At 38.1% G+C, this 21,972-nt stretch overlaps 1 protein-coding gene and 1 long non-coding RNA gene across 2 annotated transcripts; both read left to right on the plus strand.

Moving 5' to 3' along the window:
* Positions 1-4,784: 4,784 nt before the first annotated feature.
* On the plus strand, positions 4,785-15,973 carry LOC137753064 (uncharacterized). Its single transcript, XR_011071369.1, has 2 exons — positions 4,785-4,874; positions 15,382-15,973. It is a non-coding gene; the product is annotated as an uncharacterized lncRNA (long non-coding RNA).
* Positions 4,899-6,295, plus strand: LOC137753546 (zinc finger protein 677-like). The gene is made up of 3 exons (XM_068528795.1): positions 4,899-4,952; positions 5,174-5,881; positions 5,969-6,295. The coding sequence occupies exons 1-3, from the start codon at positions 4,899-4,901 to the stop codon at positions 6,293-6,295; spliced, it is 1,089 nt and encodes a 362-aa protein (XP_068384896.1).
* Positions 15,974-21,972: the final 5,999 nt, after the last annotated feature.

Here is a 21,972-nt window from a genome sequence, read left to right on the forward strand (position 1 = left end):
AGCTGTGTATCTGTGAGGCGTTGGTCAAACTATTCTTCATGCCAAATTGTTCATCCCATGCATGCACCATTGTTCAGTCTCCTTCAAACAAATATGATTGTGATGCATCATATTGACGGAACCTAGGAAGGTAAATGATACCCCCATTTTTTAAGTCTACCCTAATTTGTTATGTTTAAGCCACTGCCATTTTCATTATGCACATTTCCATGTTCTATGAATGAACTTAAAAAAATTTATTTAATCATTAATTACATATTTTTGACGACACTCAGGATTCTGTTTTATATCTGCAATTCATGGGGCCGCTTGGATGGAGTAATAAATTTTTATAAAAATTACTTATTTATTTATTTATTTACTTATGGCTGTGTTGGGTCTTCGTTTCTGTGCAAGAGCTTTCTCTAATTGCGGCAAGTGGGGGCCGCTCTTCGTCGCGGTGTGTGGGCCTCTCACTATCGCGGCCTCTCTTGTTGCGGAGCACAGGCTCCAGACGTGCAGGCTCAGTAGTTGTGGCTCACGGGCCTAGTTGCTCCGTGGCATGTGGGATCTTCCCAGACCAGGGCTCGAACCCGTGTCCCCTGCATTAGCAGGCAGATTCTCAACCACTGCACCACCAGGGAAGCCCAAATATTTTTAATATATTTTACAACATTTCCTTTCTGAGTGTTGAAAGTTATGGCTCAGCAGCAGTTTCCCCCAAATTTATTCACTACTGAATTTTGTGAAAAAATTATCTTAGTCCCCTTATTTTTCTTTCACCTGATGTAGTATCTGCTATTAAAGTACCTTTTTTTCTCAAATTGATTGGGTTTTTAAAACTGGGCCTATTGCATATTTTGAGAATATACTTTTTTCTATTAAGTTACTGTGTTCATCCCAGAAATACCATTAAATTGATTTCCCATAACTTGTATAGGGTATATTAAGCTTTTCTTTTCTTTTTCTATAGTATACCTTAAGTTTTCTAAATACAACTTCTTGGATTTTATTTGAATCTTACTGACTTTTTATATTTTGGTTCAAATGCTTTATTCTAATAATCTTGGTATATTAAACCAATCTTGGTATATTAAACCAATAATCTTGGTATATTAAACTAATATTTAAATATCTCATTGTATTTTATTGGGAACTTAGCCAATCTCTTCCGCTCCATGTACGTCCTCACCACTATTGCTTGTAACACTTATGTTTTCCCCAAAATTTCTAATGTTTTGGAAATTACATTCTTCAGTTAACACTTGATGGCTATTTTGATCCTCATGTTTTAAACTGGATTCCATAACAAGTTCACCTGGTCCTTGTTCACCCACATCCCGGTGCTCTGTTGTTCTCTGGCTACAGTCAACTGCTTATGTTACTGACCACCTCTACCCACGTCGACCTCTTCCATGGCACTGCCAAAAGTTGTTTCTACAATCTCCTGCTACGAACAACTGCCCTTCAGTAGAATCAGTAGAATCCATTCCCCACTATGAGTCATTGAGTTGTTTTTCCCTTGAGGTTGCTTATGTTCTGATGATCATTATGAAGTCCGAATTTATTAATTTTGGATAAGTACATGTTAATTTCCATTGATTCATAGTAACTATATATCCACTGCTATGTATACTAAGAGCATTCCTCATCTCATGTCTCTATGTTTGTGATTGTATTAAGAGATCCAAATACATGATTTCAGATAATTAGAGGAGGCTAGCAAAATAAACACTATTATCTTTATATAACAAATATAAGGACACAGCCTCAAAAAGGTTAACATGTCAAAATTGGTGAATTTCTATTTAGAAAATATGTTATGTAATTAATAATTTGGTTTGTATGTTATTTCTTTTTAGGTAAAATAATCACATCTTCCCTAAAGTTCAAACCTTGGCAAAAGCCTGCTGCTAACTTTGTTTCCCTTCAACGCTTTGTCCTCACCTTGCACTCATGGTTACCCTCCACTGATGGATTCTTTTTTTTTTTTTTTTTTTAATTAATTAATTTATTTTTGGCTGCATTGGGTCTTCGTTGCTGCGCAGCTTTCTCTAGTTGTGGCGAGCGGGGGCTACTCTTTGTTGCGGTGCGTGGGCTTCTCATTGCGGTGGCTTCTTTTGTTGTGGAGCACGGGCTCTAGGTGCGCGGGCTTCAGTAGTTGTGGCACGTGGGCTCAGTAGTTGTGGCTCACGGGCTCTAGAGCACAGGCTCAGTAGTTGTGGCACACGGGCTTAGCTGCTCCGCGTCATGTGGGATCTTCCCAGACCAGGGCTCGAACCTGTGTCCCCTGCACTGGCAGGCGGATTCTTAACCACTGTGCCACCAGGGAAGCCCAGTTGCTGGATTCTTGACAGTTTCATTGCATCTGCACCTGTATGTACAAAGTGGATTTATTCATTCTCCTTTTGATGGCCATTTCTAGAATTTTGCTTTTAATACCTATTAACATTTTTGTCCATATCTCATGGAATATTCAAGACTCTCGAATATATGCCTATAAATAGGAATCCAAGGATGTTCATTTTGGTACATTTCAGGGCAAATAGCAGAGTAGTGGTAAATGTCCCACTGTATCACACTGACTCCCTCTTTAATCTCTTCCATTATTCCCCCCACACCCATAGTATATTTCCCACAGAATGGGTCAGTGTATTCTTTTTTGCACTGTCCCAGCACAGTTGTAAGCACAAGCTCTGTTCTTCCACCTTTCCTCAGATCGTTTATTGATCTGGATGGAGCATACTGTTACCTCCTTAGCATATTGATTTTAGCCGCTGGACGTCCAAGTTGCTTCAGAACTCCCTCCCCTTACCTCTTCCCCCACCCTGTATAAAGATCTCTGCTTTTCCAGAGGACAGCTTGATCAGGACAACACCATGGTCTACTAGCTGTCTAAACCAACATGTTCAGCAAGTGATGGCTCAGATGCCGTTATCCAGGAGAGAGAGTTCAGTAGCACTCTTAGTAACACAGCTGCCTTCCTGTGATTTTTCTTGAAGCATTTCTCTATGCTGCTGGGATTTGCTGTGACCTTTGTGCTTACTTCCTGAGTGGGCAGTGGTGTTTAGTGCCTAAGAGCGTGTGATGTGAGCCTGCAGCCCAGGTTCAAATCTTGGCTCTCAAGTTTACTTTCTGTGTAAATTGTTATTGGCTATATAAACCCCACGGGCCATTGTTTTTTTAATCTGAAAAATTATGATAATTTACCTCAAGAATGTTTAAATAAGTTAATGACTTTAGAGGCCTTAGAACATTGCATGGTATGAAAATGTAGCTTTATTTCCTAAGATTTTAAAACTTTCTCTTATGTTTAAAACTATGAGATTTACCTTTGCTTGCATTATATTTTGTCTGTATTCATTTTGTAATTTATTCCATATCAGTGTTGTCTCCGACCTTAGTTAATACATTTTCAGAGCACATACTCTGTAGTACACGTATTTTGTGACTGCAGCATTGCATACTTAAAGGTTTCTCCATAGTTAGGAAATTGCTCTTTTTTATTGACTGTTATTTAACTGCAGGCATGAAATCATAATTCTTATTTCTGATTACTTCCCCAATTCTTAGCCTTTAAAATATTATGTATTTAGCTGAACTGGATATTTCAAAAGTCAGTGGTTCTTAACATATTTTCCAGTTCTCATATTATGTACTCCTCTAGAACAGAAGTCCCTTCTTTGTACTGAAGGAAGAAGTATTTAGAATACCACAGATTACATTGTTTTATAATTGTATTTACTTATTATTTATCTTCTGGATTTATCATGGGTTTCTAAAATGTTTGATTTTTTAAAATTATGATTTATAGATAATGGGTTTTCAGTATCTTTTATGTATTGTGACTCATACACGAGTGGTTGATTTTTCAAAATGCCTATTCTGCATGAGTATAGATAGTTTTATTATAGGAATTCAGAACAATATTATGTTATTCTTACAATGATTTTCTATCAAGTTCTTTTTTATTTTCCCAGTGCTATTTTTATTTTGTACTTGTGAATAGCCACTTATCTAACAAATTTAAATAAGTTTGTTAGAGATTATTTACCATTATAGTATATAATGTCTGCTTTAACATTTATTTGGGTACAATTATTATACAGTAAATGTTAATATAATATTGCTTTTCTTCAAATATGAGACACCCATGTGTCTACTGACAGTTGGTGTGTACTTTGAGGTGATAACAGAAGGATACCACCTGTTTCAGGGCCTATGTAAATTTTCATACTGTGAGTGGTTTGATCCCAGGGTGTTTTAACTAGGCTTTCCTACAAATGATTTTGTCTACCTGTAATCACCCTTTTTTAAAAAAAATATTTATTTATTTATTGGGCTGCACTGGGTGTTAGTTGTGGTGTGTGGGATCTTTAGTTGCGGCCTGTGAGATCTTTAGTTGTGGCATGTGGAATCTTTAGTTGTGGCATGTGGGATCTTTAGTTGTGGTATTCAGGATCTTTTTTTAGTTGCAGCATGCGGGATCTAGTTCCCTGACCCGGGATCGAACCTGGGCCCTGCATTGGGAGCATGGAGTCTTAACCGCTGGACCACCAGGGAAGTCCCTGTAATCACCCTTTCTTTATTGAGGAATCCTATTCTCTTTGTATTCCTAATATTTGCATACCATGGTTGAGGAGTTTTATAACTATAAGTATTACTTTTGGTCTAATACGATGTTTTCAGTATAAAATATTTATTTTACAACTCTAGTTAATAGGAAACCTATGGTTGTTTATATCTTTCAGATATCGCTACTTGATGTGTGATCAAGGAATTGTCACCAAAAGAGGATATTAACAAAGGAGAATTATTCCCAACATTGATGTTGGGAAGACACAAAAGAAATGACATCAAGGATTTTGATTTCAGGGAAGTCCAGCAAAATATGCGTGAGTTTGAAGGTCATTGTGGATATGATGAAACAAATTACAAAGGAGTTATTACAACCTATAACAAAAATCTCACTAGTAGAAGAGATCAACAACAGAACAAATCCTGGAATGATTTCCCTCTAAAGCAGAGTGTATCTGTAAGAAAAAGTACTTCTCAATATTATAAACATGAGAAGTCATATATAAGGTATTTGTTAAAACTAAAAAATAACATAACCTATGCAGAAAACACATATATAACATGTTTTGAGAATGAAGTTGGATTAAGGTTTCAGTCTCATCTGGCTGAACTTCAGAAGTTTCAAACCAAAGAGAAAGTTTATAAATGCAACCAAGTTGAGAAGTTGATCAACAATAGTTGTTCTGCTCCACCACTTCAAAGAATTCTTCCTAGTGTCAGCATCAGCATTTGTAATAAATCTGGGAAGATTTTTGTACATCCTTCATTACTTACACAACATCAGAGAGCACATATTACTGAAAAGCCTTACAAATGTAATGATTGTGGGAAAGCTTTTAGAGAAGGCTCAAACCTCACTAGTCATCAGAGAATTCATTCTGGGCAGAAACCTTACAAATGTAATGAGTGTGATAAAGCCTTTATGCAATTTGCAAACCTTGCTAGACATCGGAGAATCCATACCAGAGAGAAACCCTATAAGTGTAATATATGTGGCAAGAGCTGTAGTCAGAATTCAAATCTTGCAAGTCATCAGAAAATTCATACTGGAGAGAAACCTTACAAATGTAGTGAGTGTGGCAAAGCTTTTTCTGGGCATTCAAGCCTAACTCAACATAAGAGAATCCATACTGGAGAGAAACCTTATAAATGTAACGAATGTGGGAAGGCTTTTAGAGGAAGCTCAAATCTCACTAATCATCAGAGAATTCATTCGGGGCAGAGACCTTACAAATGTAATGAGTGTGACAAATCCTTTAACCGAGTCTCACACCTCACCAGACACCAGAGAATCCATACGGGAGAGAAACCATATAAATGTGGTGTATGTGGCAAGGTCTGTAGTCAACATTCAAATCTTGTAATTCACCAGAGAATTCATACAGGAGAGAAACCTTACAGATGTAATGAGTGTGGCAAAGCCTTTATGGAGCGTTCAAGCCTTACTCAACATAAGAGAATCCATAGTGGAGAAAAGCCTTACAAATGTAAGGAATGTGGCAAAGCCTTTAACCAGTCCTCTAACCTTGTCATACATCAGATAATTCATACTGGAGAGAAGCCTTACAAATGTAATGAGTGTGGCAAAGCCTTTAATGTGTGTTCAAGCCTTAGCCGACATCAAAGAATCCATACAGGGGAGAAGCCTTACAGATGTAATGAGTGCAGCAAGGCATTTAGCCAATTTGCAAACCTTACTAGACATCAGAAAATGCATACTGAAAAGAAACTTTGTTAACCTAATATACGTAGTAATGCTTTTATCCAAAGATTATGCATTGGAGATCATCAGATAATTCATAGTGGAGAGAAACCTCACAAATGTAATGTGTGCGGCAAAACCTTTTATGCATATTCAAGCCTTACTCGACATCAAAGAGTCCACACTGAATAGAAACCATATAAAAGTCATGTATTTGGCAAAGCCTCTAAGTAGGGCTCACACTTAACTAGACAACAGAATATACATCTTTGAAAGAAAGCACATAAATGTAATGGGTATGGCAGGGCTTTTATCCAAAGATCAAGCCTTATGTAATGTTAGAATTCCTCCTGGAGAGAAACTTTATAAATGTAATGAATGAGTTAAGCTTTTATCAAATGTTCACACTTTTGGGGTCATGAGACGATTCACATCAGAGAGAAAACATACGGTCTGACCTTAGGATTCACCACAGAATTTATATTGTAGAGAAATCTTAGAAGTAATGAATATGATAAACTGTTTCACCATTTTCTCACAACAGGCTGCACATCAGATTCATACTAGAGGAAACTAAATTCTTATCAGAGGTTATTCACGTTAAATTCTGCTTAGTAGTGAAAAATCAAAATCATAAAGCCTGTAATGGCTGTCAAAGTTACAAGGATACCTGTGGAAAAGTTCTGTGATCTTAATTTAGTGTTTATTTGAGATTTCTTGAAAAGGCTACTTTACTTTTTGATGGCTTTCAACCTGAGTTTTGAAATCTGTTTATTTTATGCCTTCGTTACTGTTGTTTCATATGTCACCATTGAAAGTCTCTGGGAAGGATTTAATCAGATGGAAGAACATCCTTTTTTTTTTTTTTAGCATAGTTTTTAGCACTTATCATTGGTGGATTTGTTTTTTGGTTTGGTTGCTCTCTTCTTTCTTTTTTTATTACTTTTTAACTGTTTTATTTTCAATAATTTTTTAATTTTTAATTTTAATAGCTATTTTCTTTCTTCCTTTCTCTTTCTTTCTTTCTTTCTTTCTTTCTTTCTTTCTTTCTGTCTGTCTGTCTGTCTGTCTTTCTTTCTTTCTTTTCTTTCTTTCCCCCTTTTCTTCTGAGCTGTGTGGCTGACAGGGTCTTGGTGCTCAGGCCGGTGTCAGGCCTGTGCCTCTGAGGTGAAAGAGCCGAGTTCAGGACATTGGTCAACCAGAGACCTCCCGGCTGCACATAATATCAAAGGGCAAAAGCTCTCCCAGAGATCACCATCTCAACGCTAAGACCCAGCTCCACTCAATGACCAGCAAGCTACAGTGCTGGACACCCTATGCCAAGGTGTCATATGCCACCCTAGCAAGACAGGAACACAACCCCTCCCATTAACAGAGGGGCTGCCTAAAATCATAATAAGGTCACAGATACCCCAAAACACACCACCAGATGTGGTCCTGCCCACCAGACAGACAAGATCCAGCCTCATCCACCAGAACACGGGCGCTAGTCCCCTCCACCAGGAAGCCTACACAACCTACTAAACCAACCTTAGCCACTGGGGCAGACACCAAAAACAACGGGAACTACGAACCTGCAGCCTGCGAAAAGGAGACACCAAACACAGTAAGTCAAGCAAAATGAGAAGACAGAGAAACACACAGCAGATGAAAGAGCAAGGTAAAACCCACCAGACCAAACAAATGAAGAGGAAATAGGCAGTCTACCTGAAAAAGAATTCAGAGTAGTGATAGTGAAAACGATCAAAAATCTTGGAAATAGAATGGAGAAAATACAAGAAATGTTTAACAAGGACCTAGAAGAACTAAAGAGCAAACAAACAATGATGAAAAACACCATAAATGAAATTTAAAATTCTCTAGAAGGAATCAATAGCAGAATAACTAAGGCAGAAGAACGGATAAGTGACCTGGAAGATAAAATAGTGAAAATAACTACTGCAGAGCAGAATAAAGAAAAAAGAATGAATAGAATGGAGGACAGTCTCAGAGACCTCTGGGACAGCATTAAGCACACCAACATTCGAATTATAGGGGTCCCTAGAGAAGAAAATAAAAAGAAAAGTTCTGAGAAAATATTTGAAGAGATGATAGTTGAAAACTTCCCTAATATGGGAAAGGAAATAGTCAATCAAGTCCAGGAAGCTCAGAGAGTCCCATACAGGATAAATCCAAGGAGAAACACGCCAAGATACATCTTAACCAAACTATCAAATATTAAATACAAAGAAGAAATATTAAAAGCAGCAAGGGAAAGGCAACAAATAACATACAAGGGGATCCCTATAAGGTCAACAGCTGATCTTTCAGCAGAAATTCTGCAAGCCAGAAGGGAGTGGCAGGACATATTTAAAGTGATGACAGGAAGAAACCTACAACCAAGATTACTCTACGCAGCAAGGATCTCATTCAGATTTGACGGAGAAATTAAAATCTTTACAGACAAGCAAAAGCTAAGAGAATTCAGCACCACCAAACCAGTTGTACAACAAATGCTAAAGGAACTTCTCTAGGCAGGAAACACAAGAGAAGGAAAAGACCTACAAAAACAAACCCCAAACAAGATAATGGTAATAGGAGCATACATATTGAAAATTACCTTAAATGTAAATGGATTAAATGCTCCAACCAAAAGACATAGACTAGCTGAATGGATCCAAAAACAAGACCAATATATATGCTGTCTACAAGAGGCCAACTTCAGACCTAGGGACACATACAGACTGAAAGTGAGAGGATGGAAAACGATATTCCATGCAAATGGAAGTCAAAAGAAAGCTGGAATAGCAATTTCATATCAGACAAAATAGACTTTAAAATAAAGACTACTACAAGAGACAAAGAAGGACACTACATAATGATCAAGGGATCAATCCAAGAAGAAGATATAACAATTGTAAATATTTATGCACCCAACATAGGAGCACCTCAGTACATAAGGCAAATGCTAATAGCCATAAAAGGGGAAATCAACAGTAACACAATCATAGTAGGGGACTTTAACACCCCACGTTCACCAATGGACAGATCATCCAAAATGAAAATAAATAAGGAAACACAAGCTTTAAATGACACATTAAAGAAGATGGACTTAATTGATATTTATAGAACATTCCATACAAAAACAACAGAATACACTTTCTTCTCAAGTGCTCATGGAACATTCTCCAGGATAGATCATATCTTGGGTCACAAAGCAAGCCTTGGTAAATTTAAGAATATTGAAATTGTATCAAGTATCTTTTCTGACCACAACGCTATGAGACTAGATATCAATTATAGGAAAAAAGCTGTAAAACATACAAACACATGGAGGCTAAACAATACGCTACTAAATAACCAAGAGATCACTGAGGAAATCAAAGAGGAAATCAAAAAACACCTAGAAACAAGTGACAGTGAAAACACGATGGCCCAAAACCTATGGGATGCAGCAAAAGCAGTTCTAAGACGAAAGTTTATAGCAATACAATCCTACCTCAAGAAACAAGAAACATCTCAATAAACACCCTAACCTTACATCTGAAGTAATTAGAGAAAGAAGAACAAAAAACCCCCAAAGTTAGCAGAAGGAAAGAAATCATAAAGATCAGATCAGAAATAAATGAAAAAGATGAACGATAAAGATCAGATCAGAAATAAATGAAAAAGGAAACGATAGCAAAGGTCAATAAAACTAAAAGCTGGTTCTTTGAGAAGGTAAACAAAGTTGATAAACCATTAGCCAGACTCATCAAGTAAAAAAAGGAGAAGACTCAAATCAATAAAATTAGAAATGAAAAGGAGAAGTAACAACTGACAGTGCAGAAATACAAAGGATCATGAGAGATTACTACAAGCAACAATATGCCAGTAAAATGGACAACCTGGAAGAAATGGACAAATTCTTAGAAAAGCACAACCTTCCGAGACTGAATCAGGAAGAAATAGAAAATATAAACCGACCAATCACAAGCACTGAAATTGAGGCTGTGATTAAAAATCTTCCAACAAACAAAAGCCCAGGACCAGATGGCTTCACAGGTGAATTCTATCAAACATTTAGAGACGAGCTAACACCTATCCTTCTCAAACTTTTCCAAAATATAGCAGAGGGAGGAACACTCCTAAACTCATTCTACGAGGCCACCATCATCCTGATACCAAAACCAGAAAAAGGTGTCACAAAGAAAGAAAACTACAGGCCAATATCACTGATGAGCATAGATGCAAAAATCCTCAACAAAATACTAGCAAACAGCATCCAACAGCACATTAAAAGTATCATACACCATGATCAAGTGGGGTTTATCCCAGGAATGCAAGGATTCTTCAATATACGCAAATCAATCAATGTGATACACCATACTAACAAATTGAAGGATAAAAACCATATGATCATCTCAATAGATGCAGAAAAACTTTCGACAAATTTCAACACCCATTTATGATAAAAACCCTCCAGAAAGTAGGCATAGAGGGAACTTACCTCAACATAATAAAGCCCATATATGACAAACCCACAGCCAACATCATTCTCAATGGTGAAAAACTGAAACCATTTCCACTAAGATCAAGAACAAAACAAGGTTACCCACTCTCACCACTATTATTCAACATAGTTTTGGAAGTCTTAGCTACAGCAATCTGAGGAGAAAAAGAAATAAAAGGAATCCAAATCGGAAAAGAAGAAGTAAAACTGTCACTGTTGGCAGATGACATGATACTATACATAGAGAATCCTAAAGATGCTACCAGAAAACTACTAGAGCTAATCAATGAATTTGGTAAAGTAGCAGGGTACAAAATGAATGCACAGAAATCTCTTGCATTCCTATACACTAATGATGAAAAATCTGAAAGAGAAATTAAGGAAACACTTCTATTTACCTTTGCAACAAAAACAATAAAATACCTAGGAATAAACCTACCTAAGGAGACAAAGGACCTGTATGCAGAAAACTGTAAGACACTGATGAAAGAAATTAAAGATGATACAAATAGATGGAGAGATATACCAGGTTCTTGGATTGGAAGAATCAACATTGTGAAAATGACTATACTACCCAAAGCAATCTACAGAGTCAATGCAATCCCTATCAAACTACCAATGGCATTTTCCACAGAACTAGAACAAAAAATTTCACAATTTGTATGGAAACACAAAAGACCCCGAATAGCCCAAGCAATCTTGAGAAAGAAAAACAGAGCTGGAGGAATCAGGCTCCCTGACTTCAGACTATACTACAAAGCTACAGTAATCAGACAGTATGCTGCTGGCACAAAAACAGAAATATAGATCAATGGAACAAGATAGAAAGCCCAGAGGTAAACCCACGCACATATGGTCACCTTATTTTTGATAAAGGAGGCAAGAATATACAGTGGTGAAAAGACAGCCTCTTCAGTAAGTGGTGCTCGGAAAACTGGACAGCTACATGTAAAAGAATGAAATTAGAACACTCCCTAACACCATACACAAAAATAAACTCAAAATGGATTAAAGACCTAAATGTAAGGCCAGACACTATCAAACTCTTAGAGGAAAACATAGGCAGAACACTCTATGACATAAATCACAGCAAGATCCTTTTTGACTCACAGTAAAAAAAATCTCAAACCTAACTTTACTGCTCAAGCGACTGGAAAAGAAGAAAAAAAACTAAGCTCAAGTTAGTAGAAGGAAGGAAATATCAAAGATCAGTGTAGAAATAAATAAAATAGAGACCAGAAATTAAAAAAAAGAAAGGTCAAGGAAACTAAGAGCTGGATTTTTAAAAGATAAAATTGGTAAAATTTTACCTACACTAAGAAAGAAGACTCAAAATCAGAAATGAAAGAAGAGATATTACAACAAATAACAAATACAAAAGATCTATGAACAGTACAACCAATTTGATAACCTAGAAAAGTAAATTCCTAGAAATATACAACCTACCATGACTGAATCACAAACAAAATCTGAACAGACTAACGACAAGTAAGGAGATGGAATCAGTTATCAAAAATCTTCCAACAATGAAAAGCCCATTGCCCTCTAGGGGCATGCAGGCAGGGTTTGGTTTTCTGACCATAACTCTAAAAATTCCAGGATGTTTTCATGTGCCTGAGCCAAGGAAACTTCTTCAGTGGTTAAACACAGACATTTTTTTTTTCTATAAAGTCACAGTAATTTTTTTTTTAAATGTTGAGTTGAGACCTAGTTATTAGTGCTAGAAAATATAAAAACAGTTCACATATGGAAATAAGCTCTGAGCAATTTCTCCAATGTGAACAGATGGGCTCTGTTGGAATCATTTAACATGTGTCGAAAAGAGCAAAGAAACTTGAGGGAAAATTTTCACTAATATAACAAATTAAGGGAAGAAACTAGGCTGTTGAGTATTAGGCTAAACTGGGTAAAGTAAGTTGTGAATATCTTGGACATCTTTACCAAGTGAACTTTAAAATTGGAGTAAAATGATATACTACATATAAATAAATGTGAATATTTTCAATATATAATAAGAATTAGAAAATCATAGAAACCTCATAATCTGAATCTGACAAAATACATTTAAAAGGAGAAGTACTTTGAAAATTAAAAAGAAAAATAATCAATTTCAGGTCAACTTTGGGAAACAGGAATGGAATAAATATGCGCCCCTACTGGGAAGGACAGTTTCCAGTGGGAATTGGAACTTCCGGTGGGAATTGGAATCGGAACACCCAGCACAGTCATTTGATGTGACATGGGACACAAGAGACTCATCACAGAACAGGAACCTGTCACCTCTCTGAGCACAGGGGTCAGGGGACTTCCCAAGCCAATGGCTGCCAAGGGAAGTTCTGGGGAGAGGCAGGTCCCTACCCAGGAGAACTTGAGGATGAGGAATCTCAGGGAAGGAGTGTGATCTACAGAATTCCAGGCCCAGGGAAAGGATGCAGCATCTAGGGCTGCACTTGGAGCACTACAGCAGACACTGCCCTTAAGGAGCCTGGGAGAGTTTGAAGGGCATGAAACTATCTTCCCAGTAAGGGCTTTGAACAGCACGAGGGATGTGTGTTGGAGGTCAGGGAAGAGATTTAAGTAGGAAAATTACTCAGCAATATAGAGACAAATACAAATTAACAATAAGAGACTTAATTCTCCCTGTTGAAAATAAGGGAAGAGATCCCTCCTCATATTTTTCTTAGAGCTTTAGGAAACTTTAGAAAACCTGTACTTTCTCCTTCCTTTGACATGTATATAAATCCTTTTGAAAATGAATAGATCGTTTGTTGGCATTATAACCCAAGAATGTCTTCCAAGGACCTAGGAGCCTTCTCTTTGGAATGGAACATCGAAGAAGATAGCACCCCTATCTCCCACGTTCTGTGGGATGTGTCAAACAAAATTCACAGCAGAGCTGCAAAGAAAAGCTTTATTTTTGGTCTGAGAATTGTAATTTGGTAGACAAAAGATTTGAGTAGGAGTTGAAAATGTGTTCCAAGGAGGAGAGAAAAGGCAGGGGTTGATAAAGGCAAAAACCCAAAAGGTTGCAAACGTTGTTTTGAAAGAATTATGATTAGTACTCGCAAGCTGAAGCTATTCGTATTTATACATGGTTGGTTGCTAAAGGCTCTTGTCGGCAGGGAGAAATTTTCCTCTAACCATCTAGGTTCTTTTAGGTTTTAATAACGTATATATGGGAGAGGCCCAGGAAAACTGAGTGACTTGCCAAAATGGACTTAGCCCTCACCTTAAATGCCATCTTCAGCTAAAGACAAAAGATGTTGGTAGTAGTGTTTTGAGGCAATTCACATGAAGAGGGAAAAACAAATGTTTGGTAAACAAATGTCTGCTGGGCCAGGGAGAGACAATGGGACACAGTGAACTCTGATCTCTAGGCCCTGCCAAGCTTCCCCCACCATACCTAGTCCATATTCTTTGTAGATCTCTCTGCTGATATCTCTATTCCAGGAAAAGGCCCTCTATCTACATTCTTTTAGGCAGTTAGGAAGAAGGTCAGTGTTTTTTCCTGAGCCTTTTGGGTACTGATTCTTTTCAGCTTGAAATAACCTGCTTGCCAAAGAGACATTTTGGTGTGGCAAATTTTGACCCCCATTATCACTAGTGGGAGGTAGAAGTCTGTTACTGTGACAAGTTCCAGATTATTCTTGTAGAATCTTTGGACTATTTATGGTTTGGCCTAGTTCAAAAGTTCATGGTTCTCACCTCCCCCTCCCCCCCAGCCCCAAGAATGTGCCTAAACCCTGCCTTCTTTAACTTCTGCCAGGTCCATTTAAAGTAACTCTCTTAGCAATATGGGCTCCATTTTTTTTTTTTTAAATAGATTTTATTTATTTATTTATTTATTGGCTGAGTTGGGTCTTGGTTACTACGCGCGGGATTTCTATAGCTGTGGCGAGTGGGGGCTACTCTACGTTGTGGTGCGTGGGCTTTTCATTGCGATGATTTCTCTTGTTGCCAAGCACGGGCTCTAGGTGCGTGGGCTTCAGTAGTTGTGGCACATGAGCTTCAGCAGTTGTGGCTCGCAGGCTCTAGAGTGCAGGCTCAGTAGTTGTGGCCCCCAGGCTTAGGTGCTCCATGGCATGTGGGATCTTCCCGGACCAGGGATCGAACCCGTGTCCCCTGCATTGGCAGGTGGATTCTTAACCACTGCACCACCAGGGAAGCCCCTGAACTCCATTTTGAGGGCTTTTTTCCTCAAAGGGTGGGAGTCTAACTTCCATCTCCTGGAAACTTGCTCCAAGCTGCAAAATTACCTCTTGTCATAAAGTTACGAGAAGTTTGTTTTTTCCTCTGGACAAAAGATGGTCACCCCAACTACCAATGAATCCAGCATGAACTGTGTGTTACAAATAGTGAGGTCAAGTACTCTCACCTCATGACTAGCTATTGTTTATCTTGGGAACATATAGGCAATAGACTTTTCTGCTTGGCTATAAAATTGTGATTTGTTTTTATTTTTTATTTTTTTGTGATTTGTTTCTGATTTTGCAAACTCTTTAGTGTCAGCAGATTGCCTATGATTTACATCACATTCTGGCTTAATGCTTATTCAATTAAAAAAAAAAACCCTTTCATTTCTCTACTGCTTTTGCAAAGAGGTTTTCTGATCTGGGAAAATATTTCATTTTAAATTATATTTCCCCAACAGCAGGCAGTGTCCACACAGCCTCAAGGCAGAAAGGCAACTAAAGGAGATCAACCTCAGAGTGATTTTAACATGAAGTGGATGCAGACCTCCAGGACCTGCAGCTGAGAACATCTCATGGTGAAGCTGGGGCTCCTGTGGGACAAACTACTGTGGGAATTTTAACGTCTGGAGACATCCCCCATTATCCATGTGGACAGTTTGTGACTGAGAGGGCCACAAATGTCAAGTCTGAACCAGAAAGATGGAAACACTTGCATAAGGTGTGACCACCACCCCCATCCTCTCCATCTTCTTCCAGGTCTTCTGGAAACCGTGCATGCACTGCCATTCCCTGTCGGTGCAGGGGGCAGGCTCTGGGCATGACCATGGCCATCAAGTGCAGCACCTAGACTGTGGCCAGGTATCCCAAGGTAGCTTGCTGGGGTGGGCTTGGAGACCAATACAGGGGTGGGATCTGAGAAAAGGGAGGGACATGGATTTCACTAAACCCCACCTCCAGAGCATTTCCGGGACTGGTGATCATTTATATGTTTTATGGTAAATCGTCCTGCCAAATTCTCTAGGGATAAAAATTAAAATATCTTTAAAACTACTACTGTGTTGCAGCTTTATACACCAGCCAAGACCAGCGAGTAGTGAAGCTAGTGAACCAAATCAGCCAATAGAAACCTTGGAATGAGGTAGAGGAAGGGACTCTGAGGGGAAGTGAGAGTATTTCCTCTCCTACTTGTCTCTAACAGGGCTCAGCTGATAGGAGAGAGGATGCTAGGACATATTAAAGTTTTGAATGTTACCTGCATCTGACATTTTAATTACTGCTTTTATTGTCGAATCATGACCCTAAAAATTGTTTACGGTGTCTGCAGATTTTTTTCCATGAGTGTCAGAAACATGGCAAAGGAAAAAACATTTTTCCTATTATAACAGCTGGGTTCTCTTTGTTTATATAACAGTTACATAGACCTCTGACTTTGGTAATTTAGAGCAACGTATTTCAATATAGTACTTAATGTCTTTTGCATATGACAGGGACAGATACAATAGCCCTAATGAAGATGCAAGGCCGTTCAATGCCATTCAAAGACATATATCTCAAAGTTCTTGAACCAGTTCACTGTTAGTATTAGCCTAAGGTTTTGTTTTTTGTTTTATTTTTTTAACATCTTTATTGGAGCATAATTGCTTTACAATGGTGTGTTAGTTTCTGCTTTATAACAAAGTGACTCAGCTATACATAGACATATATACCCATATCTCTTCCCTCTTGTGTCTCCCTCCCTCCCACCCTCCCTATCCCACCCCTCTAGGTGGTCACAAAACCCCGAGCTGATCTCCCTGTGCTATGTGGCTGCTTCCCACTAGCTATCGGTTTTAAATTTGGTAGTGTATATATGTCCATGCCACTCACTCACTTCATCCCAGCTTACCCTTCCCCCTCCCCATGTCCTCAAGTCCATTCTGTAGTAGGTCTGCATCTTTATTCCTGTCCTGCCCCTAGGTTCTTCATGACCATTTTTTTTTTTTTTTAGATTCCATATATATGCGTTAGCATACGGTATTTGTTTTTCTCTTTCTGACTTACTTCACTCTATATGACAGACTCTAGGTCCATCCACCTCACTACAAATAACTCAATTTCATTTCTTTTTATGGCTGTGTAATATTCCATTGTATATATGTGCCACATCCTCTTTATCCATTCATCTGTCGATGGACACTTAGGTTGCTTCCATGTCCTGGCTATTGTAAATAGAGCTGCAATGAACATTGTGGTACATGACTCTTTTTGAAATACGGTTTTCTCAGAGTATATGCCCAGTAGTGGGATTGCTGGGTAGTATGGTAGTTCTATTTTTAGTTTTTTAAGGAACCTCCATACTGTTCTCCATAGTGGCTGTATCAATTTACATTCCCACCAACAGTGCAAGAGGGTTCCCTTTTCTCCACACCCTCTCCAGCATTTGTTGTTTGTAGATTTTTTGATGATGGCCATTCTGACTGGTATGAGGTGATGATGTGGAGCATTCTTTCATGTGTTTGTTGGCAATCTGAATATCTTCTTTGGAGAAATGTCTAGGTCTTCTGCCCATTTTTGGATTGTGTTATTTGTTTTTATGATATTGAGCTGCATGAGGTGCTTGTAAATTTTTGGAGATTAATCCTTTGTCAGTTGCTTCATTGGCAAATATTTTCTCCCATTCTGAGGGTTTTTTCGTCTTGTTTATGGTTTCCTTTGCTGTGCAAAAACTTTTAAGTTTCATTAGGTCCCATTTGTTTATTTTTGGTTTTATTTCCATTTCTCTAGGAGGTGGGTCAAAAAGGATCTTGCTGTGATTTATGTCATAGAGTGTTCTGCCTATGTTTTCCTCTAAGAGTTTGATAGTGTCTGGCCTTACATTTAGGTCTTTAATCCATTTTGAGTTTATTTTTGTGTATGGTGTTAGGGAGTGTTCTAATTTCATTCTTTTACATGTAGCTATCCAGTTTTCTGAGTACCACTTACTAAAGAGGCTGTCTTTTCTCCACTGTATATTCTTGCCTCCTTTATCAAAAATAAGGTGACCATATGTGTGTGGGTTTATCTCTGGGCTTTCTATCCTGTTCCATTGATCTATATTTCTGTTTTTGTGCCAGTAGCATACTGTCTTGATTACTGTAGCTTTGTAGTATAGTCTGAAGTCAGGGAGCCTGATTCCTCCAGCTCTGTTTTTCTTTCTCAAGATTGCTTGGGCTATTCGGGGTCTTTTGTGTTTCCATACAAATTGTGAAGTTTTTTGTTCTAGTTCTGTGAAAAATGCCATTAGTAGTTTGATAGGGATTGCATTGACTCTGTAGATTGCTTTGGGTAGTGTAGTCATTTTCACAATGTTGATTCTTCCAATCCAAGAACATGGTATATCTCTCCATCTGTTTGTATCACCTTTAATTTCTTTCATCAATGTCTTATAGCTTTCTGCATACAGGTCTCTTGTCTCCTTAGGTAGGTTTGTTCCTAGGTATTTTATTGTTTTTGTTGCAATGGTAAATGGAAGTGTTTTCTTAATTTCTCTTTCAGATTTTTCATCATTAGTGTATAGGAATGCAAGAGATTTCTGTGCATTAATTTTGTATCCTGCTACTTTACCAAATTCATTGATTAGCTCTGGTAGTTTTCTGGTAGCATCTTTAGGATTCTCTATGTATAGTATCATGTCATCTGCAAACAGTGACAGTTTTACTTCTTCTTTTCTGATTTGGATTCCTTTTATTTCTTTTTCTTCTCTGATTGCTGTGGCTAAAACTTCCAAAACAATGTCGAATAATAGTGGTGAGAATGGGCAACCTTGTCTTCTTCTTGCTCTTAGTGGAAATGGTTTCAGTTTTTCACCATTGAGGACGATGATGGCTGTGGGTTTGTCATATATGGCCTTTATTATGTTGAGGTAATTTCCCTCTATGCCTACTTTCTGGAGGGTTTTTATCATAAAGGGTGTTGAATTCTGTCAAAGCTTTTTCTGCATCTATTGAGATGATCATATGGTTTTTATTCTTCAATTTGTTAATATGGTGTATCACATTGATTGATTTGCGTATATTGAGGAATCCTTGCATTCCTGGGATAAACCCCACTTTAGCCTAAGTTTTTAATGTTCCTTTTTAAAAGACCCATTATAGATGTGCATATCTTGTGGTCAGAGCATTCTCTCTATTTGCAATCATCTTTTGTATAAAGTCTCTCCTTACCTAAGTCCAGATATTTTTTAAAATTTTGGCAGTCGTAAATATATATTACAGTGTGCTTAAAAAATGTAGTGTCTCTATTTTTATGATACAGAGTTTAATGCACTAAGTCAAACTACTTCCTGTGTTTTTCAAATTTTTGAAGTCTTTATTTTGAAGTCTTTAATAATCTTTAAGAATTTGCATCTGTTTTTATAATACTACAGGGAGACATATATCAAAATCTTCCTGTGATTAAGGAAATATCCTTTTTTATTCTTGTGAATTAGTTTGTTTTGCTCCCTTGTAAATTTTACAAGCAACAAAACTTCCCTTAAGCAAGGTGGATTCATGAATTTCACCTATGATTGGCTTCTCTCCAGATGTTCTGTTTAATGAAAAGTTTTACCATCCATTTATTTATTTGCATGAGAACATGGGAGTCCATGCTGAAATCTCTTTTGTGCCAACATGGCTAGTTGGCAATAATACATAATACAGCATAATTTACATAATCTACCTTCTAAAGATCTGAAAATCTAGCCTTGACACTGTATATATGTATATATTTTTTTCATTAAAGAATGTGTCTTGGGCTTCCCTGGTGGCGCAGTGGTTAAGAATCCGCCTGCCAATGCAGGGGACACGGGTTCGAGCCCTGGTCTGGGAAGATACCACATGCCATGGAGCAACTGGGCCCGTGAGCCACAATTGCTGAGCCTGCGCGTCTGGAGCCTGTGCCCCGCAACAAGAGAGGCCGCGATAGTGAGAGGCCCGCGCACCGCGATGAAGAGTGGCCCCCGCTTGCCACAACTAGAGAAAGCCCTCGCACAGAAACGAAGACACAACACAGCCATAAATTAAAAAAAAAAAAAAAAAAAAAAAATGTGTCTAGTGCAGGAAACAAACGCATGGAATAATTTGATAATAGGGTTGGACTGAGCATCCAGTTAAATCTTAGAGTGAACTGCAGAGATTTAAAATTGAGAATGCATAGAATAAATGTAATCAAGATAAGAAATACATCAAAATGGTTCCTTAGTTTCACAACTTGGAAGGATCCTTCCGTGTGTCAAAACCAGTATTTGCAATAAAGATGGGAAAGTTTTGATCCATTCTTCATTGATAACAAAATATCAGAGTTATACAATTTAGAAAAAAACTTAACGAATGCAGCGAATTTGGAAGGTCTTTAGGCAGCATGAATCATCATTGGTCATCAGAAATGCATACTGGGGGATATCTTAAAATTATAATGAATGGGGCAATGTATTTAACCAAAAACCAAACATTACTAAACATCAGGAAATAAATACCCAAGAGTAGTTTTAAAAAATATAATGTGTGTGGTGAAGTTCTCGTCCAAAATTCAATCTGTGGGGGATCGTCAGAATATCATTTTGGGAGTGAAATCTTTTCAATTTATGAGTAATGATGCTCAAGCCTTCTTAAATATCAGTTAATTCAAATGTAATGAACATCGAAAAGCTATAATCAATGCTTCAAACTTGTGAAAGATCATATAATATATACTGCAGTGAAACCTTACAGATTAAATATATGTTAAAAGACTTTTTATTCAAAATGCTTTTATCGCATTAAAAAATTCTTACTGGAGAGAAATCGTCTACGTTTAGGGATTTGAAAGAAACATATATTTCATGGTGGGTATTAACTCATGGAAATTGCCTTAAAGGTTATAAAAGAGATCATTGGAAATTTGATAAATCTAGTTTGCTTCCTTTAGGGTTCATATAAAATAATATAGACATCCCTATCAAACGTCCCTGGAAATATTGCAATAGTATTTTTAAGGTGAAAACAACTTCAATAGTCTTCTAAAGAGTACATATAGGGTTTGTTAATCACACCTGACAGAACATTGAGAAATAGAAAATAAACAAAAGAGCTAAAATATAAAACAATATTTTTATTAAAAATATTCTTCCTAGTTACTCTTGGATAAATGTAAAGTGAATTAGAAAATGTTATATTTAGAAATTACTGACAAATGAATTATGACGTCACAAAAATTTATCTCAAAGGTACTTATCATTTGCCTCGGGTGTGGAATAGAATAACAAGTACTATAAAGAACAATACAGTTTATATCAATTTTTGATTTATAATTTTTTTAAAGCAGTGGTTGGTGACCTAAATCATCACATGCCTCATGCCTCTAAAGGGTGAATGGGGAATGTAAATGGATATGATGTTCTGATGGATGTCCGTACGAAGTGGCCCATTTCCCACCCGTAGAGTTTTGCATTTCACATTCAAGTTTGCATTTCTTGCACAGACAACTGCACTCCTTGCTTAATTATATCGCTTAAATTAAATTCTAATTGCAGGAGGCGTTCCTGGATCCAACTATCTCCCCACATCGACTCCGAATCCAGGTCCGGGTTCCCAGACCGCAGAGTCCGCCTCGCCTCTCTCTCAGGACCCGGCACCTCTTTGCAAAAACGATTTTTGACTAAACTCGTTTTCAACTGCTTAAAACGTAAACATCTTCGCTTTCAACAAGTGGCCTCTCAACTCTAAGTTTTCCCCTTAAATTGTTTGAAACATCAACTTAAAACAGGCAAGGAGCAGCCCGGTTACGCGGCACAGGAAAGAAATTCAAAGTGATCCAAACTCGGAAAGAAAGCATGCCCTTGGGGAACTGCCAAGGGGCGCCCCGGCCCCGCCCCGGCCCCGCCCCGGCTCGGCTCCGCCCCGCCCCCCCGCGGTCCCCGCCCCGGCTCGGCCCCGCCCCGGCTCGGCTCCGCCCCGCCCCCCGCGGTCCCCGCCTACACCTGGCCGCTACTCGCGCCCCTTTCCGAAGGCGCTCCGCCTAGGCCCCGCCCACAGCAGTCCCCGGAAGGAGCGCGCACGCGCAGTATCTCGCAG

Source organism: Eschrichtius robustus, chromosome 19 (assembly GCF_028021215.1).
Source record: "Eschrichtius robustus isolate mEscRob2 chromosome 19, mEscRob2.pri, whole genome shotgun sequence".
NCBI lineage: Eukaryota > Metazoa > Chordata > Mammalia > Artiodactyla > Eschrichtiidae > Eschrichtius > Eschrichtius robustus.